The sequence below is a fragment of the Diabrotica undecimpunctata genome, unplaced genomic scaffold (genome assembly GCF_040954645.1).
Source record: "Diabrotica undecimpunctata isolate CICGRU unplaced genomic scaffold, icDiaUnde3 ctg00000568.1, whole genome shotgun sequence".
In the NCBI taxonomy this organism is placed as follows: domain Eukaryota; kingdom Metazoa; phylum Arthropoda; class Insecta; order Coleoptera; family Chrysomelidae; genus Diabrotica; species Diabrotica undecimpunctata.
In genome coordinates this window covers 5,275,396-5,301,040 of record NW_027311885.1, presented here as the reverse complement: position 1 = coordinate 5,301,040, position 25,645 = coordinate 5,275,396, and the positions used below count along the sequence as shown (strand labels likewise).

At 32.8% G+C, this 25,645-nt stretch overlaps 1 protein-coding gene across 1 annotated transcript in view; it reads left to right on the top strand.

Moving 5' to 3' along the window:
* The window catches only part of LOC140431090 (DNA-binding protein Ets97D-like), a 122,437-nt gene that overhangs the window by 77,866 nt on the left and 18,926 nt on the right, over window positions 1–25,645 (top strand). The window contains exon 5 of the mRNA XM_072519013.1: window positions 15,068–15,267. Within this exon, the coding sequence (XP_072375114.1) occupies window positions 15,068–15,267 (200 nt within the window). The remainder of the gene's footprint in view (window positions 1–15,067; window positions 15,268–25,645) is intronic.

The window sequence follows — 25,645 nt, the reverse complement described above, 5'->3', positions numbered from 1 at the left end:
AATAAACATCAATACTAAGAGTGGTGAAAGTAAGCATCTTTGTTGAACTCGTGTAAGTATTTTTCTTGTCACTATCAATTCGCCTTCGGCTTTAACCGTTGCTGTGTGGTTTATAAAAACGTAATACAATTTTTAGATATTTAATATCTGTGTTACGTCTCTCTCAAGAATACTTTATTTCACTGACTCATTTATTTCTTTTGAATCGTTTATTTTTCTGCCAATTTTCTATATATATATTAGTAGAGTAACTTTTAGGAAACTTTCCAGTACTTGGCTATTAAACATGATAGTCCGATATTCATTACAGTCTTTTTACAGTATCTTTGAAAGTTGAGAGAAGCCGTCTTTGGGTATCAGCCCTCTATTGAATAGTTAAAAAGATATACGAAAACATCAATGTTTTTTTAGTTAATAAATAATAATAATATTTCTTACAGAAGGTAAAACTTACATAAAACTAAAACATAACATAAAAAAATAAAAAATCTTGCCAATTACAGACCTATCACTGTCTACCGATATTATACAAAATAATAACATCACTTATTACCCAAAGAAATTGAATTTCACCCAATACAACATCATGACAGAAGAACAGAAAGGCCGTCGCAAGCACAATCAAGGATATACAGAACAACTTATAATAGACCGTACAATATTGAAGTAAACAGAAAAACAGCAAACGAATCTCTAACATGCTGCATTCGACTCTGTCCCACATAGCTGGCTACGACGAGTCATATACAAAATCTCCGATACACTAATACATTTCTTAACACACGTCATGAACTCGTGGAGAATAAAAACACATCTATACACCGAACCTACACAACAAATAGAAACAGAAATACACATAAGCAGGGGAATATTCCTAGGAGATTCGCTGAGTGCGCTATGGTTCTGCGTGTGTCGAAACTCACTTTCACAAACACTTAACAACACAAAACGCAATAAAACACAGAATAAGAATACTACATACCATCAGCCACTTACTCTACATGGACGGTATTAAATTACATGCCTCAGCACATACTCAAATCAAACAACTTCTCAATCTTCCTTAATCAAAATAACAGAAGACTACAGTGTAGACATCAACATGGAGTTTGGGAATAGACAATGTAAAATGATTAAAATGATAAAAGGCAAATGGGAAGAGAACGAAGAAATAAAGACATGAGTGAGGAGTTCATCACATCACTACAAGAACAAGAAACATACAAATATCTAGGGTATTATCAAAATACAAAACTGCAACATAAAAACATTAAGCAACAAATGACACAAAAATGCAAGACAAGAATCACATATATACTTAAAAGCAAACTTAAGTCTAAACACATAGTAAAAGCAACAAACACATACGCAGTGACTCATTTGGCGATATAAAATGGTCGAATACGGAAACTGAAGAACTGAATAGAACCACTGCCGCAAATCATGCATCCAACGCATGACACTTCCACGCACACAAGGAGAGAGAGGACTCATACATATTACATAGCTACATAAAAAGCAAATCAACAACTTAGACAATACTTCCACAATAAACAAGGCAGCTCACTACACATAACGAGTCTGACATTAATATAACACCACTTAATCTCAGCCAAGAAGAAGCACCAGAATAACCAGATAACAACAGTGAAGAAGCACACACGACAGATAAAACAACAAAGTGGCGTCAAAACTACATGGTGATATTAGAATATAATACAACAATCACATATTAATAAATTATACTGATTCACAGGATAAACAAAAGGAGAACTACAACCAGAAACAGAAAGAACTACAATAGCAATTCAAGACCAGGTGATAGCAACTAAAAATTTCATGAAACATATCTTGAAAGACCCTAACATGCTAGACGACAAATGCCATCTCCATGATTATTTAGTTCCACATGCTGCTTCAGCTAAGAAACGTCCATTGATCCCATAGTTTTGAAGTTTGTGGGAGAACAGTGATACCAAGCCAACCCCGGTGATTAGTAAAATTCTAAACCCAGAAAAAGACTTCACTGTCCCACAGTTCCTTGCGATTTTTACTTCTTCGCTTGAAGACCCTTCGATTTAGTGGACCACCCAGAGTTTCAGTAATTACGACCAACTGATAATGTTAACGAATCACTAGGTACCCTGAGAAACCCTGTATTACTGAATATAAATTTTTATATTCTAATAGGACAACCTGTAAATCCAACAACAAACTATGTCTAGAAATAAAATCCAATAAAATATGAAAGTCGGTTTAATATAAAATAATATAACAAATTCTTGTGTAGATTAGGTAAAATGACATAATGTATTTCAATCATTAAATACCTACATAAAGAAATAAACATTTACATACCCTAAGGATTGGTACCAACCTATTTATACGATAGGACTGGACAATTCTATCCTATCCTTAAACCCTAAAGGTTTTAGTTAGGTTAATTATAGTTGAATTTTAATGTTAATACTAACTTATTTGCTGAATACTATTTTTAAATGCAATATTAGAACTTAGTAAAATCCAATCTGTATAAACGATTTATTGCAAAAATGATTGAATAAAACTACTAAAAAACTGCGGATTGGTGAGAAATTTGTTCAGTCATATTGTATATTTTTTATTTTCTTAAAGGCCTTAGCGCGTTACCGAAACCTAGGTTTTTTAAAGAAAAAGAAAGCACAATAGTCTACTTATTGATGTTCTTCGGACTCTTATTAGGTGTCGAATTATTCGTTGGCCTAGATTTCAGCTATGCCCTATGCTGCATTTTATATTGGGTAAAATTTACCTTGCTTTTCCAAAAGTTGTTGTAAAACCATCTACCATTTCACCTTCAGCACTTTAACTTTTTACACAGAACGTGCATACTAAGTTCGTTACACTAGCACTAATATTAACGATTATTAGAAGTAATTTTTAACTGCCGGAATTGCGGCATAAACCATTTCATCAACATGACAACATTTCAGTTCCCCAGTCTTCTCTCGAATGCCCTTTTTGTTTTTCATTTCTTGCTATTAAGTAACCTTGGACGAACCCATCCATATTTTTGTATAGGCTGCAAAACTAGTTCTGATATTTGGGCGAGACATGTCCATCTCGCTTTAATTCGTATCATATGCAATAGATAACTATTCTTACACTTTAGAAAAAGACCCCTTGATATGACCACAGAAATAATTCCTTTATTAACATTTGAACAGCGGCGTGCTTTATTTTCTTTTTATTAATATTATATTTTATTTAAAAATTTTATCGTTACAGAACCGTAACATTTTTCCCCCGGCTTGGGAAATTCCCAAGACCCAATTTCGGGAGAAATTTTTGTTCCCCTCGGAACCTCAGGCCGTAACCTTTTCCAAGTTAATGTTACATTTTCCCTTTAAGTCTACTATTTTAGTCATATTTACCAGACTTTCCTTCTCGAAAGCCAGCATCTCCTTTTCTAAAGGTAGAATACATAATTTAGTAATGGGTCTGGTATATATACCAGTAGATGTCCTTACTTCCACATTTCGCACCTTACCGTCCGAACCCGGATGTACTTTTATTACTCTTGCCAATTTCCATTTCATTGGTGGCAAATTATCGTCTTTTAGTAAGACTAGGTCATTTAATTTCAAATTGTCCCGCTCTAAATACCACTTATTACGGGCCTGGAGTTCAGATAAATAGTCTAAACTCCAGCGTTTCCAAAAGGTTTGTTGAATTCGAGTTAACTTTTCGTATACAGACATTCTGTTTTCATTAACATTTAAAATATCCCTTTCAGGTAAATTCACTAGACTTTCTCCTATTAGAAAATGTCCCGGGGTGAGACTACTTAAGTCATTTGCATCGTTGGAGATGGGTGTCAGAGGGCGAGAGTTCATTACGGCCTCTATTTGGGTTAGCACCGTATAGAATTGTTCGAAAGTTAATTTAGTATCACCTAACATCCTATAAATGTGATATTTGGCCCTTTTTACGCCAGCTTCATGTAAGCCACCCTGATGGGGTGCTTGAGGTGTTAAAAATTTAAATTCTATGAAATTATTTAAACAATAATTCTTTATTTCCGCCTTTACCTCCGACTTCTGGAAAAAAGTTTTTAATTCTTTATATTTGTTTCGACATCCCCAAAAACACGTACCGTTATCTGACAAAATAGATTTCGGCAACCCCTTCTACTTACAAAACGTTTTAGTGCCATTATATATGCCTCTGTAGACAAATCGGAAACTAATTCCAAATGAACGGCTTTTGTAACCGTGCATACAAAAACTGCCATGTAACATTTAACTAATGAGGCCTTTCGCAATGTAGAAGTTTTAATCTGAAAATAACCCCCATAGTCTACCATTACATTTGTAAAGGCTCGGTTGGGCGTTACCCTATTGGCAGGTAATTCTGCCATCAACTGCTCTGCATTTCTCTGCTTATACCTAAAGCATACGTGACAAGATCTAACAATCTTTTTTATCATTTTTAAACCGTTCATAGGCCAGTACCTAGTACGGAAATTTCCTAACACTGTTTGAGCACCCGCGTGGTGCAAACGAATGTGTTCTCTTTTTAACAATAGATAAACAATTTTATAATTACTGGGTAACAAAATAGGGTGTTTTTGATCGTAATTTAAATAAGTATTACCTAAACGGCCTCCCACTCTTATAAGTTTTAAGTGTGGGTCCACAAAAGGACACAATTTCTGTATAGATTTATTTTTTACAAAATTATTTTTTGTTAACTCCTGAAATTCTAAATTTAAATTTTGTTTTTGAATATTTTTTACAATTAAAATCTCTGCTCGGTCTAATTCCTCGACAGTAATTTTACCCGTCTGGGTTTGCAATTTATTGCGTGAATTTTTTAAATTATTCACAAACCTATTTACAAAGGCTATAGTATACAAGAGTTTAGTAAACGTTGACGTTTTATTAAATAATTCGGAAAATATATCTTTTGTTTCAACATGTCTTACCACTAAGGCTACCTTTTGCTTCTTAAGCTCTGTGTCAGTGTTATAATCAACATTCAATTTAAATTGTGTATAATCAATATTTTTATTTAACAAGAATTCAGGTCCGTTCCACCATAATTTATTTTCAATTAATTGAGCAATTTTAATTTTACGCGTAGGAATATCCGCGACGTTCAATTTAGTGGGTATGTGATGCAATATGATATTTTTTGATATGTTTTGGAATTTTTTTACCCTGTTTGCCACAAAAACATTCCAATTTGTTTCTGGGGACTTTACCCAATATATTGCTATCTCTGAATCGCACCATAAGTGTATCTGTTTTACTTCCAAAACGGAGGACAAGGTTTCATATACCTTTTGGGAGAGTTCTGCACTCAGTAACAGAGCAGATAACTCTAATCGTGGTATCGTGGTGACCTTCAACGGAGCAACCCTAGTTTTAGCGGTTAGCAACCGGCTAGTTACAGTATCATCTTGATACACTGCCCGCACATAAATACAACAACAGAAACAAGTGGCGCTTGCGTCACTAAATGAATGTATTTCTATGGATTTTATTACTTTATTTATTTCAAAAAGACACCTAGGAATTTTTAAATTTTCTATAAGAGGCAATTCTTTTAATAATTGCTCCCATTCATGCAATATTTCAGGATCTTTCAAACTTTCATCCCAACCTAATTTAAGGCTCCATAATTTTTGTATTATTAATTTCCCCTGTACTATCACCGGAGCTAATAACCCAAATATATCGTACCATTTAGCTACAGTAGCTAAAATGCCTCTCTTGGTGAGGTTTTTCTCTGAATTTTTCAGAGAAAATGTGTACATAAATTCATCACGTGGAGCGCACCATTTGGTACCTAAAACTTTATTCACTTGTTCTATATTTTCCTCCGTATGTAAGTGATATTCTTTTATCGGAGTTGTACAAATTTCATTTATGAACTCTTGATCATTCGATCCCCATTTATGAAGGTTAAAACCGGCTTTATTTAATATTTCGTTAAGACCGGTATATATATTTTTTAAATCCTCTTTATGTTGACACCCTGTAAGTATATCGTCAACCCAAGTCTGGTTAAGCAGGCTAATCGAGGCTCCTTTATGTTTATCTTTGTTAATCTCCGCGATTTGATTTAAAACCCTAGTGGACAACCAGGGTGAACAGGTCAGACCGAAAGGAAGCCTATTCATTTGATAGTGTTCAAAATTATCTGTGGGGTTTTCTCTCCACAAAAAATTTAATAAATACAGTTGATTAGGATCGACACGGACTTGTCTAAACATTTTTTCTATATCCGCCATTAAAATATAACTAAATGTACGGAACCTTAATAGTATTTTATACAAATTGGGTTGTACTTGCATTCCTTTGTATAGGACATCATTCAAGGACAAACCAGTATTCGTTTTTGCTGAACAGTCAAAAACGACGCGCACTTTCGTAGAGGAGCTTTCTGTTTTTATTACCGCAAAATGTGGCATATAGTATTTTTGTACATTATGTACATTTTTATACTCCTGCGAATTTTCTACCTTTTCAACATGTCCGCTGTCTATATACTCCTGTATAACTTGTTTATATTCCAGGAACGCTTCTGGAGCAGTTCTAAATTTATTTTCCAAAGCACGAAACCTCTTTTCTGCCTGGTATCTTGAACTTCCTAAATCTTTTATTTGATCATTTTCTGGCAGAGTAACTTGATAGGCACCATCCTGTAGTATTATTGTATTTTTCTGAAAGTGCTCCTCCAGTACTTCATCCTGCGTCCGGTCCATCATCACTTCAGGGATGCTCTCCAATTCCCAGAACTTCTTTACATATTTTTCTAATGAAGATTCCGTATTCGAATGGAGTGAAAATGTAGAGTGAACATTATTTACACAAGCTACAAACGAATTCGCATCCGTCAGTGCATATCGAGGAACCGAACCACACAAGATATGTCCGAATTTGGAATTTTGTAATATCGGTAAATTTTTACCAAGTCTTATAATGCCTTCTAGCAATATATCATAAGCATAATCGGCTCCGAGCAAGATATCGACCCTCCCCGGTATATTAAATTCTATATCTGCCAGGCTACAGTTTTCAGGCAATCGCAACTTATCTTTATTTATACGTAACTGTGGCAAATCGCCAGTGATTTTTGGCAAAATATGACATTTAATATTAAATTTATTTTTATTATTCAAAGTTGTCAAACGTAATTTTAACATTTTATTTGACACCGAAGCCTTTTCCGCGATGCCCCTTATCTGCAGCTTAGCATCTATAGGTTTCAAATTCAATTGTTCAGCAAATTGCTCTGTGCAGAAAGAAGTCTGGCTGCCTTGATCGAGCAGGATTCTGGCGACCTTTTTCTGACCCTTTACATTATATACGTACGCTTGGATAGTACCAAGCAACACAACTGTTGATTGATTACCAGAAGCATTATTAGAACTAACAGTTGTATTTGCGGACGTACTTGCCTCATTGTCATTGACATCCGTTTTACTGTTTGTTCTATTTTTATAGCCATTATTGGCACTATTTTTATTTTTATTATTAGTAAAATTATTTTTTGAATCTTTTTTCACGTTTATATTTGAAGAACTCTCCGTTTTAGTTCGGAAATGCATTTGACTATGATGGTCTTTTGCGCAATATTTACATTTTATATCGCTTCTACAACTATCTGTATGTCCTTTTAGACATTTAATACAAAGCTTATGCTCTTTAACATATTGATATTTTTGATCGTTAAGAAGATTATTAAATTTATAGCAGTTGGTAATTTTATGGTTATTTAATTTACAATAAGTACATTCCTCGGCTTTGCTATCGTTGGAAATATGGAAACTAGCTCTCCTCTTTATTTCTAAAGACGGTCCTGTCTTTTTGAAATGGTTCAAATTTTCTAAATGTTCACAGTGTACTTTTACACTGTCTAAAAACTCCTCAAAAGTCTGTATTTCTTCGGCATGCGACCCAAATTCGAGTGCCCTTTTTGTACCATAATCCAATCGTTGCTCCACCATATTGATCATAAGAATATCCAATATTTGTTGGGGTGTTAAATTTAAATTTTTTAGTTTGTTCCATCTATTATAAGTGTTGGTATACATTTCCCGTAGGTCATTCGTTAAATTGTTTGAATGCTGTATAGGTTTATTATTTAAAAGGGTTTTAATTATATTTTTTATTAATTGCGCTTTATTTGCATATCGTGAATCTAACACCTCCCATGCTAGCCTTAGGTTTTCACCACTTACGGGTATGTTTTCTAGTAGTTTAAAAGCCTCGCCTTTTACAGACGTTTTTAAATATAGCAGCTTTTGTACTTCCGGTATTGATTCGTTCTCCATGATGAGTGACTTGAATAATTCTTTAAATGGACCATATTCTTCATTTCCATGTGAAAACACAGGTATGTTTATTTTAGGAAGAGTGACATTCACTTTCGCTTCCATCGCCATTGGCTGCAGCGTCGGTTCAGCTTCACTTGGTTGGCTGTTCAACCTCCGCATTGTCCCTTTTATTAATTTTATAGCTTCATAATAAATTTGGTCCACCATTTCATTGTCTTTATCATCTGTGAACCTTTCATCTTCTAGCAACATGAAATATGCTTCATTATATTTTTCATAATACGTCCTCAATTTTCCTAAAATCTCTTCGTAAATATCTAGATCAACCTCTACGATAGAATTTTTTACTTGATTTAGGATTTGACTAATTTTTCCTTTATAAGCTGCACGGGTGGCTTTGTGGTTAGACATTTTATTTTAATATATTAATTTAAATAGGGTATTACCAAATGGTTTTTATTTTTTAAATAAAATGTTTTATATTTGTTTCAAATTATTTTTTAAATTTTGAATATTCTTTCTTTCTAAAGTTTATTTCTAAAGAATTATTGCAAAAACTTTATCTTTCCTACAAAAGAACTTTATTTTGAATTTATCTTTTTAAACTTTATTTATTTTTGAAAATTGATTTCAACGTTTTAGGTATATAGAACGTTTTATAAACTCATGTATAATATGTATTATTTAAATACTGAAAAACTTTTAATTTTGGTTTTTTAAGGACTTGCCATCCCTTGGTCTGTTGTAAGCAAACAAAGGGTTTGATGCAGATCAAATCTGCTTTAGAAATTATTAAGTACCTTACATAACCTAATGTTTCTTTTAGACAAAAGAATTCTATAGTTTTTATTAACTAATAGAAACATAAATAAATTTGTTGTACTCTTTTAGTACTAATATTTTTTTTACTGTTTTTCTATTTGGAAAATTATTTCTGTTGCCATATTAGCTCTTTTACCATTTTTCTAGACTGTCTGCTGTTGGTTTCTTCGGTCGTATATTTTTTACTTTCTTTGCTTTTCGTTTTATTAATTTTTATATTAACATTAATGTGCCCAGATTAAATGAACAACAGATCCGTGGCTCTTTGTGCCCTAAAATTGAGGATCCGCGGTCGAAGAACCATAAAAATGTGGGAGAACAGTGATACCAAGCCAACCCCGGTGATTAGTAAAATTCTAAACCCAGAAAAAGACTTCACTGTCCCACAGTTCCTTGCGATTTTTACTTCTTCGCTTGAAGACCCTTCGATTTAGTGGACCACCCAGAGTTTCAGTAATTACGACCAACTGATAATGTTAACGAATCACTAGGTACCCTGAGAAACCCTGTATTACTGAATATAAATTTTTATATTCTAATAGGACAACCTGTAAATCCAACAACAAACTATGTCTAGAAATAAAATCCAATAAAATATGAAAGTCGGTTTAATATAAAATAATATAACAAATTCTTGTGTAGATTAGGTAAAATGACATAATGTATTTCAATCATTAAATACCTACATAAAGAAATAAACATTTACATACCCTAAGGATTGGTACCAACCTATTTATACGATAGGACTGGACAATTCTATCCTATCCTTAAACCCTAAAGGTTTTAGTTAGGTTAATTATAGTTGAATTTTAATGTTAATACTAACTTATTTGCTGAATACTATTTTTAAATGCAATATTAGAACTTAGTAAAATCCAATCTGTATAAACGATTTATTGCAAAAATGATTGAATAAAACTACTAAAAAACTGCGGATTGGTGAGAAATTTGTTCAGTCATATTGTATATTTTTTATTTTCTTAAAGGCCTTAGCGCGTTACCGAAACCTAGGTTTTTTAAAGAAAAAGAAAGCACAATAGTCTACTTATTGATGTTCTTCGGACTCTTATTAGGTGTCGAATTATTCGTTGGCCTAGATTTCAGCTATGCCCTATGCTGCATTTTATATTGGGTAAAATTTACCTTGCTTTTCCAAAAGTTGTTGTAAAACCATCTACCATTTCACCTTCAGCACTTTAACTTTTTACACAGAACGTGCATACTAAGTTCGTTACACTAGCACTAATATTAACGATTATTAGAAGTAATTTTTAACTGCCGGAATTGCGGCATAAACCATTTCATCAACATGACAACATTTCAGTTCCCCAGTCTTCTCTCGAATGCCCTTTTTGTTTTTCATTTCTTGCTATTAAGTAACCTTGGACGAACCCATCCATATTTTTGTATAGGCTGCAAAACTAGTTCTGATATTTGGGCGAGACATGTCCATCTCGCTTTAATTCGTATCATATGCAATAGATAACTATTCTTACACTTTAGAAAAAGACCCCTTGATATGACCACAGAAATAATTCCTTTATTAACATTTGAACAGCGGCGTGCTTTATTTTCTTTTTATTAATATTATATTTTATTTAAAAATTTTATCGTTACAGAACCGTAACAAAGTTGATCATATGTTTGCCAGTGTTCAGTTACACAAAAAATACATAACTAGGAAAATCTTTTACGAATTCCTTTATTCTATTTATGTAATTTCCAATTCATTGCAAAATTTGGTGATTTGTTGTAATGTATGACAATTCAGGTTTTGAATTTTTTTGTGTAACTTTTTTTTTTGAAATACTTTCTTACATTAGTACGAACGACTTATTTCTACACCACTAGGCCAAAAGGATGGATCATAATGAAATATCTCTTTACTAAGAGATTTACGACAAACGCTTTAAATCGATTTTCATCCGTTGTAATCTTTAATTTTCAAACTCCATATTATTTTTAATATTCCTTAAAATCACTTCTTCAGTCCTTTTTACTCTTTTTATCTAGATCCAAATTTTACGCCTCCAGCCGAGAACTTGCATTCTTTATCGATTTTTTTGCCTTAACAATAAGTTTGATTTAAATACTGTCTATACTTGCCTATAATTTAAATCTTGCCTATGCTAAGGATCATCTTCTATTTAAATCAGCCTTTAGGTTAAGCTTGGCTAGTTCGATTTTATATATATATATATATATATATATATATATATATATATATATATATATATATATTCGTCTTAATTTTGTATTTACATTTAAGAGCATTTCCTGGAATTCTTCTGTCTAGAAAAGATTTTCGCCGTCTATCGTCGCTTCTTTATTTGTCCACTCTAAAGTTCAAAGAGCTAAAGCTAGAGCTAAAGTAAATAGCTTGCGTGAGGTAGAATCTCCTTGTCTAACCTCTCTTTGTAGTTTTATCTTTTCTGTTTTTCTTCTGTTTTGTACCATTCCTAGTGATCTAGATTATGAAGAATTAATCTTAGAACACCGGTACACAATAGGCTCGAAGCCCCCGTTGCTTAGTACTGGTAGATTATGGCCGGGTTTGCTCATAGAGGTGAGAAATGCAGTATCGAACAACGATCAAATAAAATAGACAAATATATCAATTAATATCGTAGATAAATATCTTAGCAAATGAAATAGTTAGAGCCATAGCCCCCATCCGCTTCTATAAACCAAGAATTATCCGAGAAGCCATAGAAATTGAAAAAAGGCCAAATTGTCTCAATGAAAGCGATGATGGCATACGGTTAGCTTCGACATATACCCTTCTCATAAAGAAAATATTGTCCGCTCCACCTGCCAATCAAAATCCTACTATCAGAAATGTTCGCGCCATTCCCCACGCTAATCCCCACGCCAACCTCCACCCAAAACACGTTACCATCGATGGTATAAATTAATCGTCCTCTTTTCCCAGTAGCAGTAATGCATTGGCTAGTGATCAGTATAGTAGTGTCTGAGGGCTCGGGAGACTGACACCTCGGAAGCTCTGAAGGACATCAAAGAGGATGTCGAATGCTCAACGCAATGATAATCGACGCGGTTCAACCCGGAAGATTGTTGAGTTTAATATTAATCCTTTTAATAGTACTTAGCATATATATATATATATATATATATATATATATATATATATATATATATATATATATATATATATATAAATGCGTGCACGTCATTCAAGATTTAAGACGTCAGAACCCCACAGCGTTGCCAAAACATCATAATAGTTAGTAAGTGAGGAATTTTTAAAATGTCAACTATTTGTCAAACTATTATATTAACAGTAAATACACTTAGTTTTAAGACTACTGCAACACACTAAAATCCATTAGAAAACATTTCAATACAAAATTATAAATTCTAAATTTTAAACTTACCTCTTTTAGGACTTTAATAGTAAAAACGTCCCGTCATTATTTCTTGTTTAAAATAATCTATCTTATACGAAAGCTTGTCAGCTTTCTACAGTCTATTTATTTGTTTTGGCATAGCACAATCACAATACACAACAATAATTAGTTTTTAAAGCTATTAATCTAAATGTAATATGTATTTATAAATACTATTTATTAATATATATTATATTATGATTAAATTGTGCAAGAAATCAAAACATAAACAAAATTCTTACTCTACAAAAGCAGCAACACTTTATACACTTTTGCCACACGCTGAACTGTCAATAAAATTTGAAGTATTCCTTATCAGTTGCGAACAATTGTCTAGTCTATTTAATTAAAATTATTATTTTGTGAAATATTAGACTTTAAGACTTATTTCATAAAATTTATTTTATTACTAATAACAAATGTTTTTGCTTATTTAATCAATATAATTCTAAAATTCCCAATATAATGATGATTACATTTTTCTAATTATTATCCCATGTTGACGCCTATGAAAGATCGAGCAGATCCGTATGGGTTTTGTATTATTAGCAGTGTTAGGAAAATTTTAACTTTAAGTTGACGTTCTGGAAATTTTAAATATAAGTGACGTCACTTTATATAAATTGTGACGTGCACGCATTTTTATATGAAAAATGCTATATGTATATAATATAGGGGAACATTACTCACAATCTTTAAGCTGGAAATGAATCGGCTGAACGTTGACCTTTTGTACAGTCAATTCCTGGATACACGGGTAGCTCCATATTCAGCTGAAAGGAAACTCGATTGCTAATCATGGCAAAATGTGAGATAGACTTCCACTTCGTAGATTTACTTAGACTAACATTGGGTTGATATTGGATTATACTTGATATTACGTTTGGATCAGTCTCGGAATATATATTGGACCATACTTGGACCGACATTAACTTCGGACTCTAATTAAATGAGAAAATAGCAATGTAAAAATAAGCGAAGAAAAGGAAAAGATAAAAATATGAAGAAATATCCTGACAACATGATTGCTAACGACAGGAACACCTATAGCAAGAACAAGCAGAGGCCGACCGCGAATTAGGTGGTTAGATGGAGTTGAGACCGACTTAGGGATACTAGAGATCAGAAGATGGCAGCCAGAAACCTCACAGAATGGCGACAAATCTTAGAGCAGGCCAGGATCCACAGAGGATTGTCGAGCCAAAGATGATGATGATGATGAAGAAATACAGTTATCAAAATAATAGCTTACCCTTTATCAGGGGTCTGGAGACACAACACTTGTCGAACTTCAACTACACACTTAAACTGCCCAGTGGAAAATAAAAAATATTCCTGTTTATAGGTAAAAATATTTAAAGAGGGGTACAGTTATTTTGCGTATGGTCTAAATCAGACGGAAACGTAAGGATTATTCATAACGGGTCTAACAGGTCAAACAAACCGGCAGCATTATATTTGCAAACAAAAAAGTATCCTGACTGGATTAACAGCGTTTATGAAAACAACCACACAAACGGTAATAAAGTTTCAACCGAACCCATCGGTACTTGAAGTACTACATCGGTAACTTTCAAAAGGGAACCTAACGGTTTTCTTATATAGAGGTAAACATTACAGTATTTTTATTGGAATTATTTCGGCCTAAAATAATTTCTTGGTAAGTTCTACAGAAATTAAAATTATGTACGGGTGTTTTTTTAGTTAAATAATGAAAATTAGACAAAATAAAACAATTGTCCTTTTGACACGTTACAAAGTTTTACACGTTTTTACTTGCGATGTTGCATTGTCATATATATTGTAGCGTTTTTAAATAAAACGAGCGGTTCTTTTTTATGTAAATATATTTATTTATAAGTTTACAGTACGATAGTATCTTAATAACTAAACTTAGCTAATATCAGCGCTACTTGTATATACAAGTTATAATTTACTAGAATATTCTGGAATAGTCCACCTCTATTCGCTTGCATTAGCGGCTCGAACTTCATCCCGGTCGACAAATCCAGAAGGTTCTCGAACACAGATCATCGTCGTCTCGAGATGCAACCGTTATATGGGCTACATTGAAATAGGCATGTTCGGTACAATATACTTAATGATTTTTGTATATCGGTCGTCAACTCTATTGTTGCTTAAGGCATTTAGGATTACATTAATTTCTATGTTCATTCTAATACAATTCCGTCTTCACCTGAAGTTTCTTTATGTCACATAGTGTTCATTGCGTTTCTTATTTCTTCTTGGTATATCTGCATGGTATATTTTCGTCTTTACGGTGGTGGTTTTGACTCGTATAATGTTTGGTAGGAGTTCTCAATCATTATGGTTATTTTTTGAATATATGCAATCAATATTCTGTACGATTTACAATTGGTAATTTTTGGTAATTTTTAAACTTTTATCGTCTGTATCTCAGTAAATAAACATTTCTGAAAAAAAAACTGCATTACATACTTAACTGCATACGTTCCCACACTTAATTATGTACATATTCCATTGTTTTTAGGACTGCTCTTCATGTTAGACATTGGGTACAATGGGCTGTACGACAGTTTAATCTGACCAATATAAAATTGAGCGACTGGTTAATGGACGACAAGCAATTGGTTGCTCTTACTATCGAAGACTTTCAAAAAATCGTTCCAAGCGATCCTGGAGACATCTTCTGGACGCATATTGAATTGTTAAGAAAAATGAAGCTTGTAGGTAAGTTTTTGTGATGTTTTATATATTTCCGTGTGTTCATCTGATGTGTATCTTATCTCTAGATTAGTAATGTCATTATGCCCAGTAAGAATTATTAAAAAGTGGTTTCTCTACATCCATAAACATCGAATCGGTGGATGTATCTTATAAAGTTATTAGATACTTTAATTTTAATTTTTAAAGGTTAAACAATTAAGGTGCAAATAACAAAATTTAAAATAAAGGGTAACTTTGACTGTCTACTAAAGCCAAAAATGGAGAAAAACAAAAATACTGAAATTTGAAAAACAGCAAGGAAAATTGTTTGTCGTGAGATACAAAAAAAATTTAGGGGAACGAAATTTGTATAAGCTGACATTTATGACTTGAATTTTGACAATCGTTGCGAATCGATTTTTTATTGACAAATATTCTTTTAATTGTTTACTTCTCATTTAATGTCTGTATTCTGTTATTTTTGATGCAGTTTTTAATTTAAACCTGCTTAGAATAAATATATAATGGCTGGAAATGAATTGATCGAGAGTAGTAAATTGAAGAACCGCTATTTTATGAAGCTATCCGTAACAACGCTATCTTGTGGCTCTAGTTCGACGCCAACTTGTGGCGCTAGTTCCGTGACGCTTGCCTCAGCATTTTACTATAGAGAAAAAATTAATACAACGCCAGTATAGAAGCTTCGCTTCAAAAACCTAAAAATTTCAGGGCATTTTCGTCGAGAAATTATGAGTGAGTCCGTTTTTCGTGCCGGTGAGTGTATATATGTAAATAAAACTATGTTTGCATGGATTGGAGTCAATAAAAAGGTGCTTTTAGAGAACAATTTTTTATTAATCGAGCTTTAAATTGTGATTACAATAATTATTTTCAAGAGATAAATCTGATGAGGTGGAACGAATAATTGTAAAAAAGTAGTAACTTACCAAATAAAATAAATTAGAATAACAACCAATACAAAAGTACAAGTAACCCTTATTATCATGAATGCCAACTTCGGGAGAAAGTTAGTTTGTAGTTTAATTATTTTTTGACAATTATATTGCCAACATGAAATTTTTTTAAAATTTTTTTTTTAATACGAAAATAAATGTATTTATTATTCACACATACCCTAAAACATGTAACGAGTATATGGAAAATAAAAATACAAATTTGATGTTTTGGTGGAATTCTGAATAAATTATAAAGAAATAATGTAATTATAAATTTTACTTAGATTGAGAATTTCTGATCTTTTGTTTAAATTATCACTCTTGCTAATACACACCATTTTTAAAAAGGTCCTTTTGAATTTATTACCTTAAGTATAGGTGAGAAACACCTATTTAAAAAGAGAGAGGTATATTAGGTCAGCCCATTATATCGTCGAAATAGCATTAGTGGAACTAAGAAAAGAGGAGAAGTTCAACGTTGCCAAACTTATTGGTTTTATTTGACCTGTTGTCTTTTTAGCCTTTTAACAACGTTCTAAGATAATCAAATTTGGGCGAATTGATTTAAATGACAGCTTACTGTTTTTTATTTTAAATTTGCCACAATTTTTCTTTACAATAAGTTTAATTTAACATTTTGATTTTCACTTCGGAAATCGTTTTATGTAAATAAAATTTATTAATGTTTCGTATTTTAAGTACGATTTCCGAATTAAAAATCTAAACATCAAAATAAGCTTATTTTAAAGTCACATTGTGCCTTATTTCCAATAAAAATAATAAAATGCATATAACTCCACAATAAATAAACCTTCATACGAAATTATTTGGCAACGTCTCATGTCGCGTAGTCAAAGCACCGAATCAAAGTAGGAACACAGGTAACGAACGAGTAGAGGTGGGCATTCTTTTTTTTTCGAATCCTGAGAAAACTAATAAATATTTTTGAAAAATTTAAACGCAGAATGAAAGAATACATTATTACCGAGGGCCGAAAGTCTCTGAAAACTTCTATAATTTTTATTTTAATAAGTTACAGGGGCGAAAAAAGAGAAAATTTAGTGTGATTTTGAATTTTAAGTATCTCATTCAAAAAAACTTTTTGTTTATTTCGGCCCTCGGCAATAATGTCACCTTTCATTCTGCGTTTAAATTTTTCAAAAATATTTGTTAGTTTTCTTAGGATTCGAAAAAAATGAATACATTTAAAAAGCATTGGCCTGAAATTTTGCGCCTACGCTCTCAACGCGACTAAACCGATTTTCGTAAACAATAACTATGATTGTTTAACAGCAGTTTCAAGTAAGAGAGTACCTACATAAACAAACGTAATGGCTATTATCGTTTATGTGTTTATTTATTGAAGTGAAAGAAACTAATGAAGGATATATTTATTATAACTTGAAAAATAAACTAAACAATACAAATAGTAAATCGTACTTACATTTACATTACATGTTATTATTAAATCGCGCATCGTCTAAATTGACATTTAAAAACGTAAGTTTTTCTACTTTATTTCTTGTTAACCGTGTTCTTCTTTTATTTAAAATTAAACCAGATTTTGAACATGTGTTCACATTTACAATACTTTTTGCTAAACCCGATATTAGTAATTGTACTACGTCGGAAACTATAGATGTAAGGTTACCGTTTGCTAAAATTTTATTGCAAGATTCTTGAAGGCAGCGTACCATAACAATCACTGAACTACCCTTCAAGTATTGTTTGCCACTCATTGTACTTGTTATTTCTTTAAAAGGCCGTAAAATTTGGGAAAATTGAGAACAAATAATCCAGTCTTCATTATTTAGATTTGGTCCAAGTCTAAGTCTGTATTAACTAATACAAAAGTGGAACGGATTGCCTCTTCTAACTCGGTCATTCTTTTTAACATGTAATAGGTGAAGTTCTACCTAGTTTCCACGTCTTGGATTGGCCGTTTGGGAACTTTGTTATGTTGTAATTGATACTTTAAAAGCCTTTCTAAAGATAAGGTACTTTTTTTGAAATGTGTTTTTTTGAAACTGAAATTTGAAATTAGTGAAATAATTTCACTAATTTCAAAAGCGATCTTTTCTGAATTATGGTTTCCAGAAAATGGCAGCCAGCATAGCCTAATAAAATCGTTTTAAATTCTAAAATTTTCGGTTAAATATTGTCCTGTTAATGCGATGTAACTCTCAGTTACTCCATATGTCCAAAGGTCAGTAGTAATACAGATATTTTCTACTTCTTTAACAACTTGTGATCTAATAATTTGCTTAGTTTTGGTATAACATTCCTGAAGTAATAAGACTGACGTAATGAATAAGCTTTTCTTGTGGTGGTTTATATCCAGGAATCCACCCTGCAAACTTTTTAAAAGCTCGTTCTTCAACTATGGAAAACGGATGAAACGAGTCTTTGCATAGGTTTATTAAATCCATATCTATTTGTTTCTTTTGTTCTAAACTAATATTTTTATTAATGGAAGTATCCATCACCTTTTGACGCTTGGGTGGCGGTGGAAGTATGTCAGTACTTGTAGTAGAAGTAGTCGAAACGGACAGAAATGCATCAGAGAAGTTTCAATCATTGCAATATTCAGAAAGTGGACCATAAAAGCTGCATCTTCTACAAATGCGCATTTTTTGAAAATAAAATTATTATTCTTATACTAGGTCAATAATTTTGACTAAGAAAAATAATTCATAATTGAATATTTACATAAATAAATCCTTTGACGAACTATCAATAAAGATTTGAAATCGAAAATGCAGATCAATCGTAAATCGAAACTCATTCATTAATCAGAATACCTAGTTATAAAAAACAAAGAAAGAGTTAAGAAGCTGGTTACTTCTATAAAAAAAGAAAAAGAAGATTGTACTAGTGAAAATCAACCAGTACAAGAAAAAGAAACTGATAAAGATGACTTAAGTCCATGGTGTATTTTTGATGAATTTATTAGACATGACTCATCTAAACATACACCTGTATCTAGAGATATAAAAGAAGTCGACATGTATTTGTCTGATGATACTAACCACAAAAAAATTTCGAACGGTGATTGGAACTGTCCATTACAGTGGTGGAAAACATCGCCATGTATATCCTAACTTAACCACTATATTCATAAAATATTGTAGTATTGTAACAAAATCTGTTCATTGTGAACACTTGTTCAAAATCTGGTTTAATTTAAACAAAAGAAAAAAACAACAAGAAAAGTGAAAAAACGTATGTTTTTAAATGTCAATTTAGACGATTCGCGATTTAATAATGTGTCATGTAAATGTAAGTACTATTTGTATTGTTTAATTTATTTTTTAAGTTATAATAAATATATCCTTCGTTAGTTCTTTCAATGTAATAGCCAATATGTTTTTTGTGTACTCGCTATTTGAAACTACTGATAAATAATCAACTAGTTACAGTTTACGAAAAACGGTTCCGATAAAAATGTCAACGACCCACCTCTAGTTTCTTAGGATCGGAACCAGAGATATGTAAAATATCTCTGATCGGAACTAATCGGAACTAATCGAAGCTAATCGAACTATCGTCTCACTACTGAGCAATGGGCAGCAATAAGAAATATGGAGGGGAGACCAAGGGAAATATGATTGTTATCTTTGTCTGTTCGCTGAAAATATGATTTTATATCTGCGTTAGATATCCTCTTAAATTTTACCATACCGACCATAAACTTTTACCTACACTGTATATATATATATATATATATATATATATATATTGTTATGATTGTTTATTTTGAGTTCAAACGTAGTTTATTGAGCCAATAAAAAAGAATTATAACTTATTTGTTATCAAAAGTAAAATAATCCTTATATTACCTGTGTTCGATGGATTCAAAAGATTTTCTAGTTGTCTTTTATCGGGTGAGAGAAGAAAAGGATAATAATACAAATATATTATATTACAAAGATTTACGTTTCTTTATTTTATATGAACGAATAAAACAATTATTAAATTCTGTTGTTATCTTATCAATCAGCATACAAGAAAATAAATCAAATTATTATGATAATAAGATAAGAAAGCTACATACATTTATATTACGTAAAAAAACCAATTTTACTTAAAATTTCTTTACTTGAAAAAAGAAACCACAATACTTTAAACTTTTGATTAGCCTAACAAAACCTCAGTTCTTAAATTTTAATGATAATGACCATGATGTCCAAACGATCCTTCACAGATATAAAATTCAATTGTACAAACACTTACAGTTTATTTCTTCTTGAGTTGTATGTTGGAACATACCCAGAAAAGTCCAGTCTCCTCAAAGATGTGATCTCCCCTCTTTGGCGCCTCGGCTCCTTCTTTACGTCTCTGCAAACCTCCTTCAGACTACACAAAAAAAACACCTGATTCACTTCTCCAAAACTCCGCTACTTATTTATGACACCAGGACCTCCTTTTGTCAACTTGATGCCGTAAGAATACTTTCACATATACTTTATAAAATGCCCACGGTAGATACAAGGACCTCTTTTAATCTACTTGTTATCTCCTTCTTCAAACTATTCACTTCTTTTCGTTACGCCGGTATCCAAACTCACGAAGCACACCCTCTCTTGAGACACACGACTGTTTCCTTTCGATGACCAAAATAGGACTAACTTCTCCTGTCTCATCATCGACTCCCAAATTCCCATTTAAAACGACCGTCCAATCAAAAAGCTTAAATTGTTTTACTATGATATTGGAAAAGCCTAATTTCGGTTTCAGAGAAAACTAAATAGCTTACTTTAAAATTGGTTTTTTTCAATACATCATTTATACATATTTCAAAAGATTAGAATATGGTCATTTAATACTCGACTCTACAAACAATGAAGAGATTAACTTACAGGTAAAATGTCTTCTAATTCTAAACAAAGGTTTTTTTGATAATTTTGTTTGCAACGGAAACAGGTCGTTTGCCAAACAAATTTCTATTCTTATCTACACTAAATCTTATCTTAAATTAATATATACATTTTTGTTTATAATGATTTCTTAAATTTTATTTCGATGGATTTTTTTTATTTATTTTTCTTTGGTTGGAAAAGAAAAAGTATGACAAATCCCCGCCTTTGCATATGATAAAAATTACTGAATTATGCAGGGATTTTTCTCTATGCAAAAACAATACCAGCATTTTATTCATAATATTTGTATACATCGTTGATATTATAAATTCCCCTAATCTTGTCTGATTCTATGTGCTTCAACTCATAACTATTTATCCCATTCTCATTGTTTACTATGTACGGACCCTCAAAAACAGGCATTAACTTTCCGCACACGTTGCTAGGTATGTTGGACACGCGCAATGCTCTCACCATAACCTTCTCACCTTTTTTGAAAGTAACTGGTCTTCTTTTTCTATTTTGGTCTTGCCTCTGGACATATTTTTCGTTTGCTCTCCGCAATCTTCTCTGCACATTTTCCATTATCTGTGTGTATTCCTTTTGTTCTCTATCTTCCCATGGTCTTAGTGGCATTATACCCTTCATTATATATTCTGGGGTCTCTTCGTTACAGTGCTCGGGATGGTATTTAGATACGTTTCTACTTCGGCGACTTTCCTATCCATCGTCGATGTTGACCCTCTGTTGTAATCCGTAGAAACTTCGTCACTTCCTGTATAAAACGTTCCGAAGGATTACTCTGTGGATGTCTGATGCTAACAAAATTTGTCTCTATTCCCCGTTCTCGAAGTTGTCCCTTGAAACGATCATTTCTAAAATATGTTGTATTGTCTAGAAGAATCCTTCTTGGTGTTCCTACGGTGGCTATAAAATTGTCGATTTTTCTCATTATTTCTTCCCTTTCGTGGTACGGCAACTGTATAATTTTACATATTTGAAAAACACATCTACCATGACTAAAACATGTTTATTCCTCTTCGTCGTCATAATTAGATCGCTTAACATATCTATTGCTACAATATCTAATTTGTTCCGGGATATAATATTTTTTGTAACGTTTTCATTTTTGAAATTTCTAATTTTATATTTTTGACAGATCTGGCACTTTTGTGTAATTTCTTTTGCGATGCGGTAATCTTGTCGGCAAATATAATTTTCTCGAAAAACCAGCCAGACTTTTCTGCTACCGATATGTCCATTGTCTTCGTGTAATTTCTGTATGATCCTTTCTGCCAATGTCTGTGTTATCACGTATAGTTCCTTTCCATCAATTCGTTTGAAAAATATACGGTTTTCCCTCTCCGCTCTTCTTTTTTCTCTTTCTTCCAGGTCTTCTTGATTTGTTCTAATTTCGTTTAACGAAAATACCCCTTCCTCTTGTGTCAAAATGTTCAGTCCTACATGAAAAGCCATTGCTTCCTTTTTCCCCGAGTCTTCATCCCTTGTGAGAGCGTCGGCTATAATGTTGTCTTTTCCTTTTATATATCGAAACTCAAAGTCATACTCCTGTAGTAACAAAATGCCTCTATGTATACGATTGTTAACCAGACGATTTTCATTATATGTACCAAAGCTGCATGATCAGTTTCGATTGTGAATTTTGCTCCCAACAGATAAAATCTTAACTTATTTACACAGAAAAGTACGCTAGCAAACTCTAGTTCAGTCACACTGTATTTTCTTTCGTGTGTTTTTGTCACCCGGGAAATAAAACAAATCGGCACTCCTTGATTGTTTTGTATTTGCGACAAAACTCCCGCAAATTTTTGTATGGATGCATCAGTTCGTAGGATGAAAGGCAAATTGTACATGGATGATATATTTTCGTTCCTTTCGAGAATTCCTCTTTTAAAATTTGAAAAGCTTTCTCTTGTTCTTCTTTCCAATTCCATTTAACACCCTTCTTCAATAATTTGATCAGAGGAATTTCCTTCTGGCTTAAATCAGGAATTAGTTTTTTAAAATAGTTGATCGTCCCGAGAAAACCTCTCAATGTTTTTAAATTCGTTGGTCTTGGGTATTCATCTGTAAATACAAGAGAACTGATGAGAGACGAAAATCTGAAGAAGAGTTATGCAAATCAAATTAATGAAAGAATGCGAATAATAGAACAAAATGATGATATCGAAGAGATGGTCAATGATATTAAAGGAACAATTCTGGCAGTAAACAGGGAAGTTAAAACACAGATCAGGAAGAGAAAGCATAACGAATGATGACGGACGAAATTATGGATCTAATGGAAAAGCGAAGGCAACATAAACAACAACGTAATCAAGACAAATACAAACAGAAATTCACAAAGAAATTCGCCAGAAAATTAAGAAAGCAAAAGAACGTTGGATGGTGGAAAGGTGCAACGAAATAGAACAATTGCAGGAAAAAGGAGATTAGTTTTGGACTACATAAGAAGATCAAAGAAATATCGAATATACACAAAAGCCACCACAGAACAAGAATACGGAACGACAGAAACGAATACATAGAGTCAGAAGAGGAGATAGCAATGGCGTGGAAAGAATACGCAGAAAGACTTTTTAATGACGAAAGACCAACACAACCAACGCGCAAACTTCCTTCCGAAAACTTATCAGGGCCATCAATAATGCGAAGTGAAATAGAATATGCAGTTAGAACCACAAAGATGCATAAAGCAACAGGTCCAGATGAAATTAATATAGAAGCAATAAAACTACTAGACGAGGAGAATATCGAAATCTTGGTAAAGCTGTTCAATAGAATTTATGATACTGGTTACATTCCGCGAGAATGGCTGCAGTCATCCTTTGTGATAATCCCAAAAACAGCTAATGCCACAAAATGCAATGAACACCGCTTAATCAGTTTAATGAGTCACTTGCTGAAACTCTTCCTTAGGATATTACACTCAAGAATGTATAAGGTACTAGAAGAACTTAGCGGGTCAACACAATTCGGTTTTAAGGAGGACTAGGAACAAGAGAGGCAATTTTATGTTTGAACACTTTAATACAAAACTGTTTAGATCAACGAAAAGATGTCTACCTCACCTTCATCGACTACGAGAAGGCATTTGACAATGTTAAACATGATATCATGATGGAACTACTACATAGGGCCAACATTGACCAGAAGGAGATCAGAATTATTCAGAATCTATACTGGAACCAAATGGCAAAGGTGAGGATTGATCAAGACCAATATACGGATGAATTTGAAATCCGAAAGGTGTCCGCCAAGGCTGCATACTCTCTCCGATGCTTTTTAATTTATATGTTGAAAATATATTTGCGGAAGCATTAGAAGACACGGAATTAGGCATTAAGGTGAACGGCATACCAATTAGCAACCTACGCTATGCGGACGACACAGTGATTATAACTGATAAATTGGAAGATCAGCAGTTATTACTTGATAGGGTGAATAGCATAGGTAAAAAATATGGCCTCAAAATCAACATTTTGAAAACGAAATATATGGTCATTAGCAGAAACCCTCCAGAAAACCCGATAATATGCATAGGTGACGATCGCATAAAACGCGTGAAAACTTTTAAATACCTTGGCACCACAATCAATGACCAATCGGATCCACAACAAGAGATAAAAACCCGAATACAAATGGCAAGACAAGCTTTTGTGAAATTCAGACCGCTTTTATGTAATCAAAACCTACATTTCGAAATACGCTACAGAATGGTCAAGTGCTACATATGGTCCATCTTGCTTTATGGCATGGAAACGTGGACTCTGAAAAAAACATCTATCAACAAACTTGAAGCATTTGAAATGTGGTCATTAAGAAGAATGATGCGCATACCTTGGGTGGATAGAGTTCGAAACGATGACGTCCTTAAGAGAGCCGGCGTGGAAAGAGAACTCTTTAAATTAATTAAAAAACGCAAGATTGGTTACCTTGGGCACATATTGAGAGGAGTAAAATATGAAATACCTCAGTTAATCCTACAAGGGAAGATCGAAGGTAGGAGAGGAGCCGGCCGCAAACAATTATCCTGGTTAAGAAATATTAAAGAATGGACAGGAATACACAATACAGGCGAACTGTGTCACGCCGCCAAGAACAGAATTCTAGTAATGAGATAGTCGCCTACGCACTTTGGTGTATGGCATGTTAAGAAGAAGAAGGGTATTCATCTATGAGTTTTACCCGGTCCTCGGCTAAACTAACTGTTTGTGTGTCCAATTTAAATCCCAAATATATCACTTCTTTTTGAAAAAATTGACATTTTTCAATATTCAGTTTTAATCCGGCCTTGTCCAATTCTCCCAAAATAATCTTTATGTGTTCCAAATGACTTGATGTATCTGGTGAATAAATGAGTAAGTCGTCGATGTAGTGCACTATGAAATCTTCATATTTATTTAATATTGTATGGAGAGCTCTTACCAATGCTGCACACGCACTTTGTAATCCAAACGGGACTACTTTAAATCGGTATACAATACCATCGATTGAGAAAGCGGTGTAATTTCTACATCTTTCTGCTAACGGTATTAACCAAAAACTATGTTTCAAATCAATTTT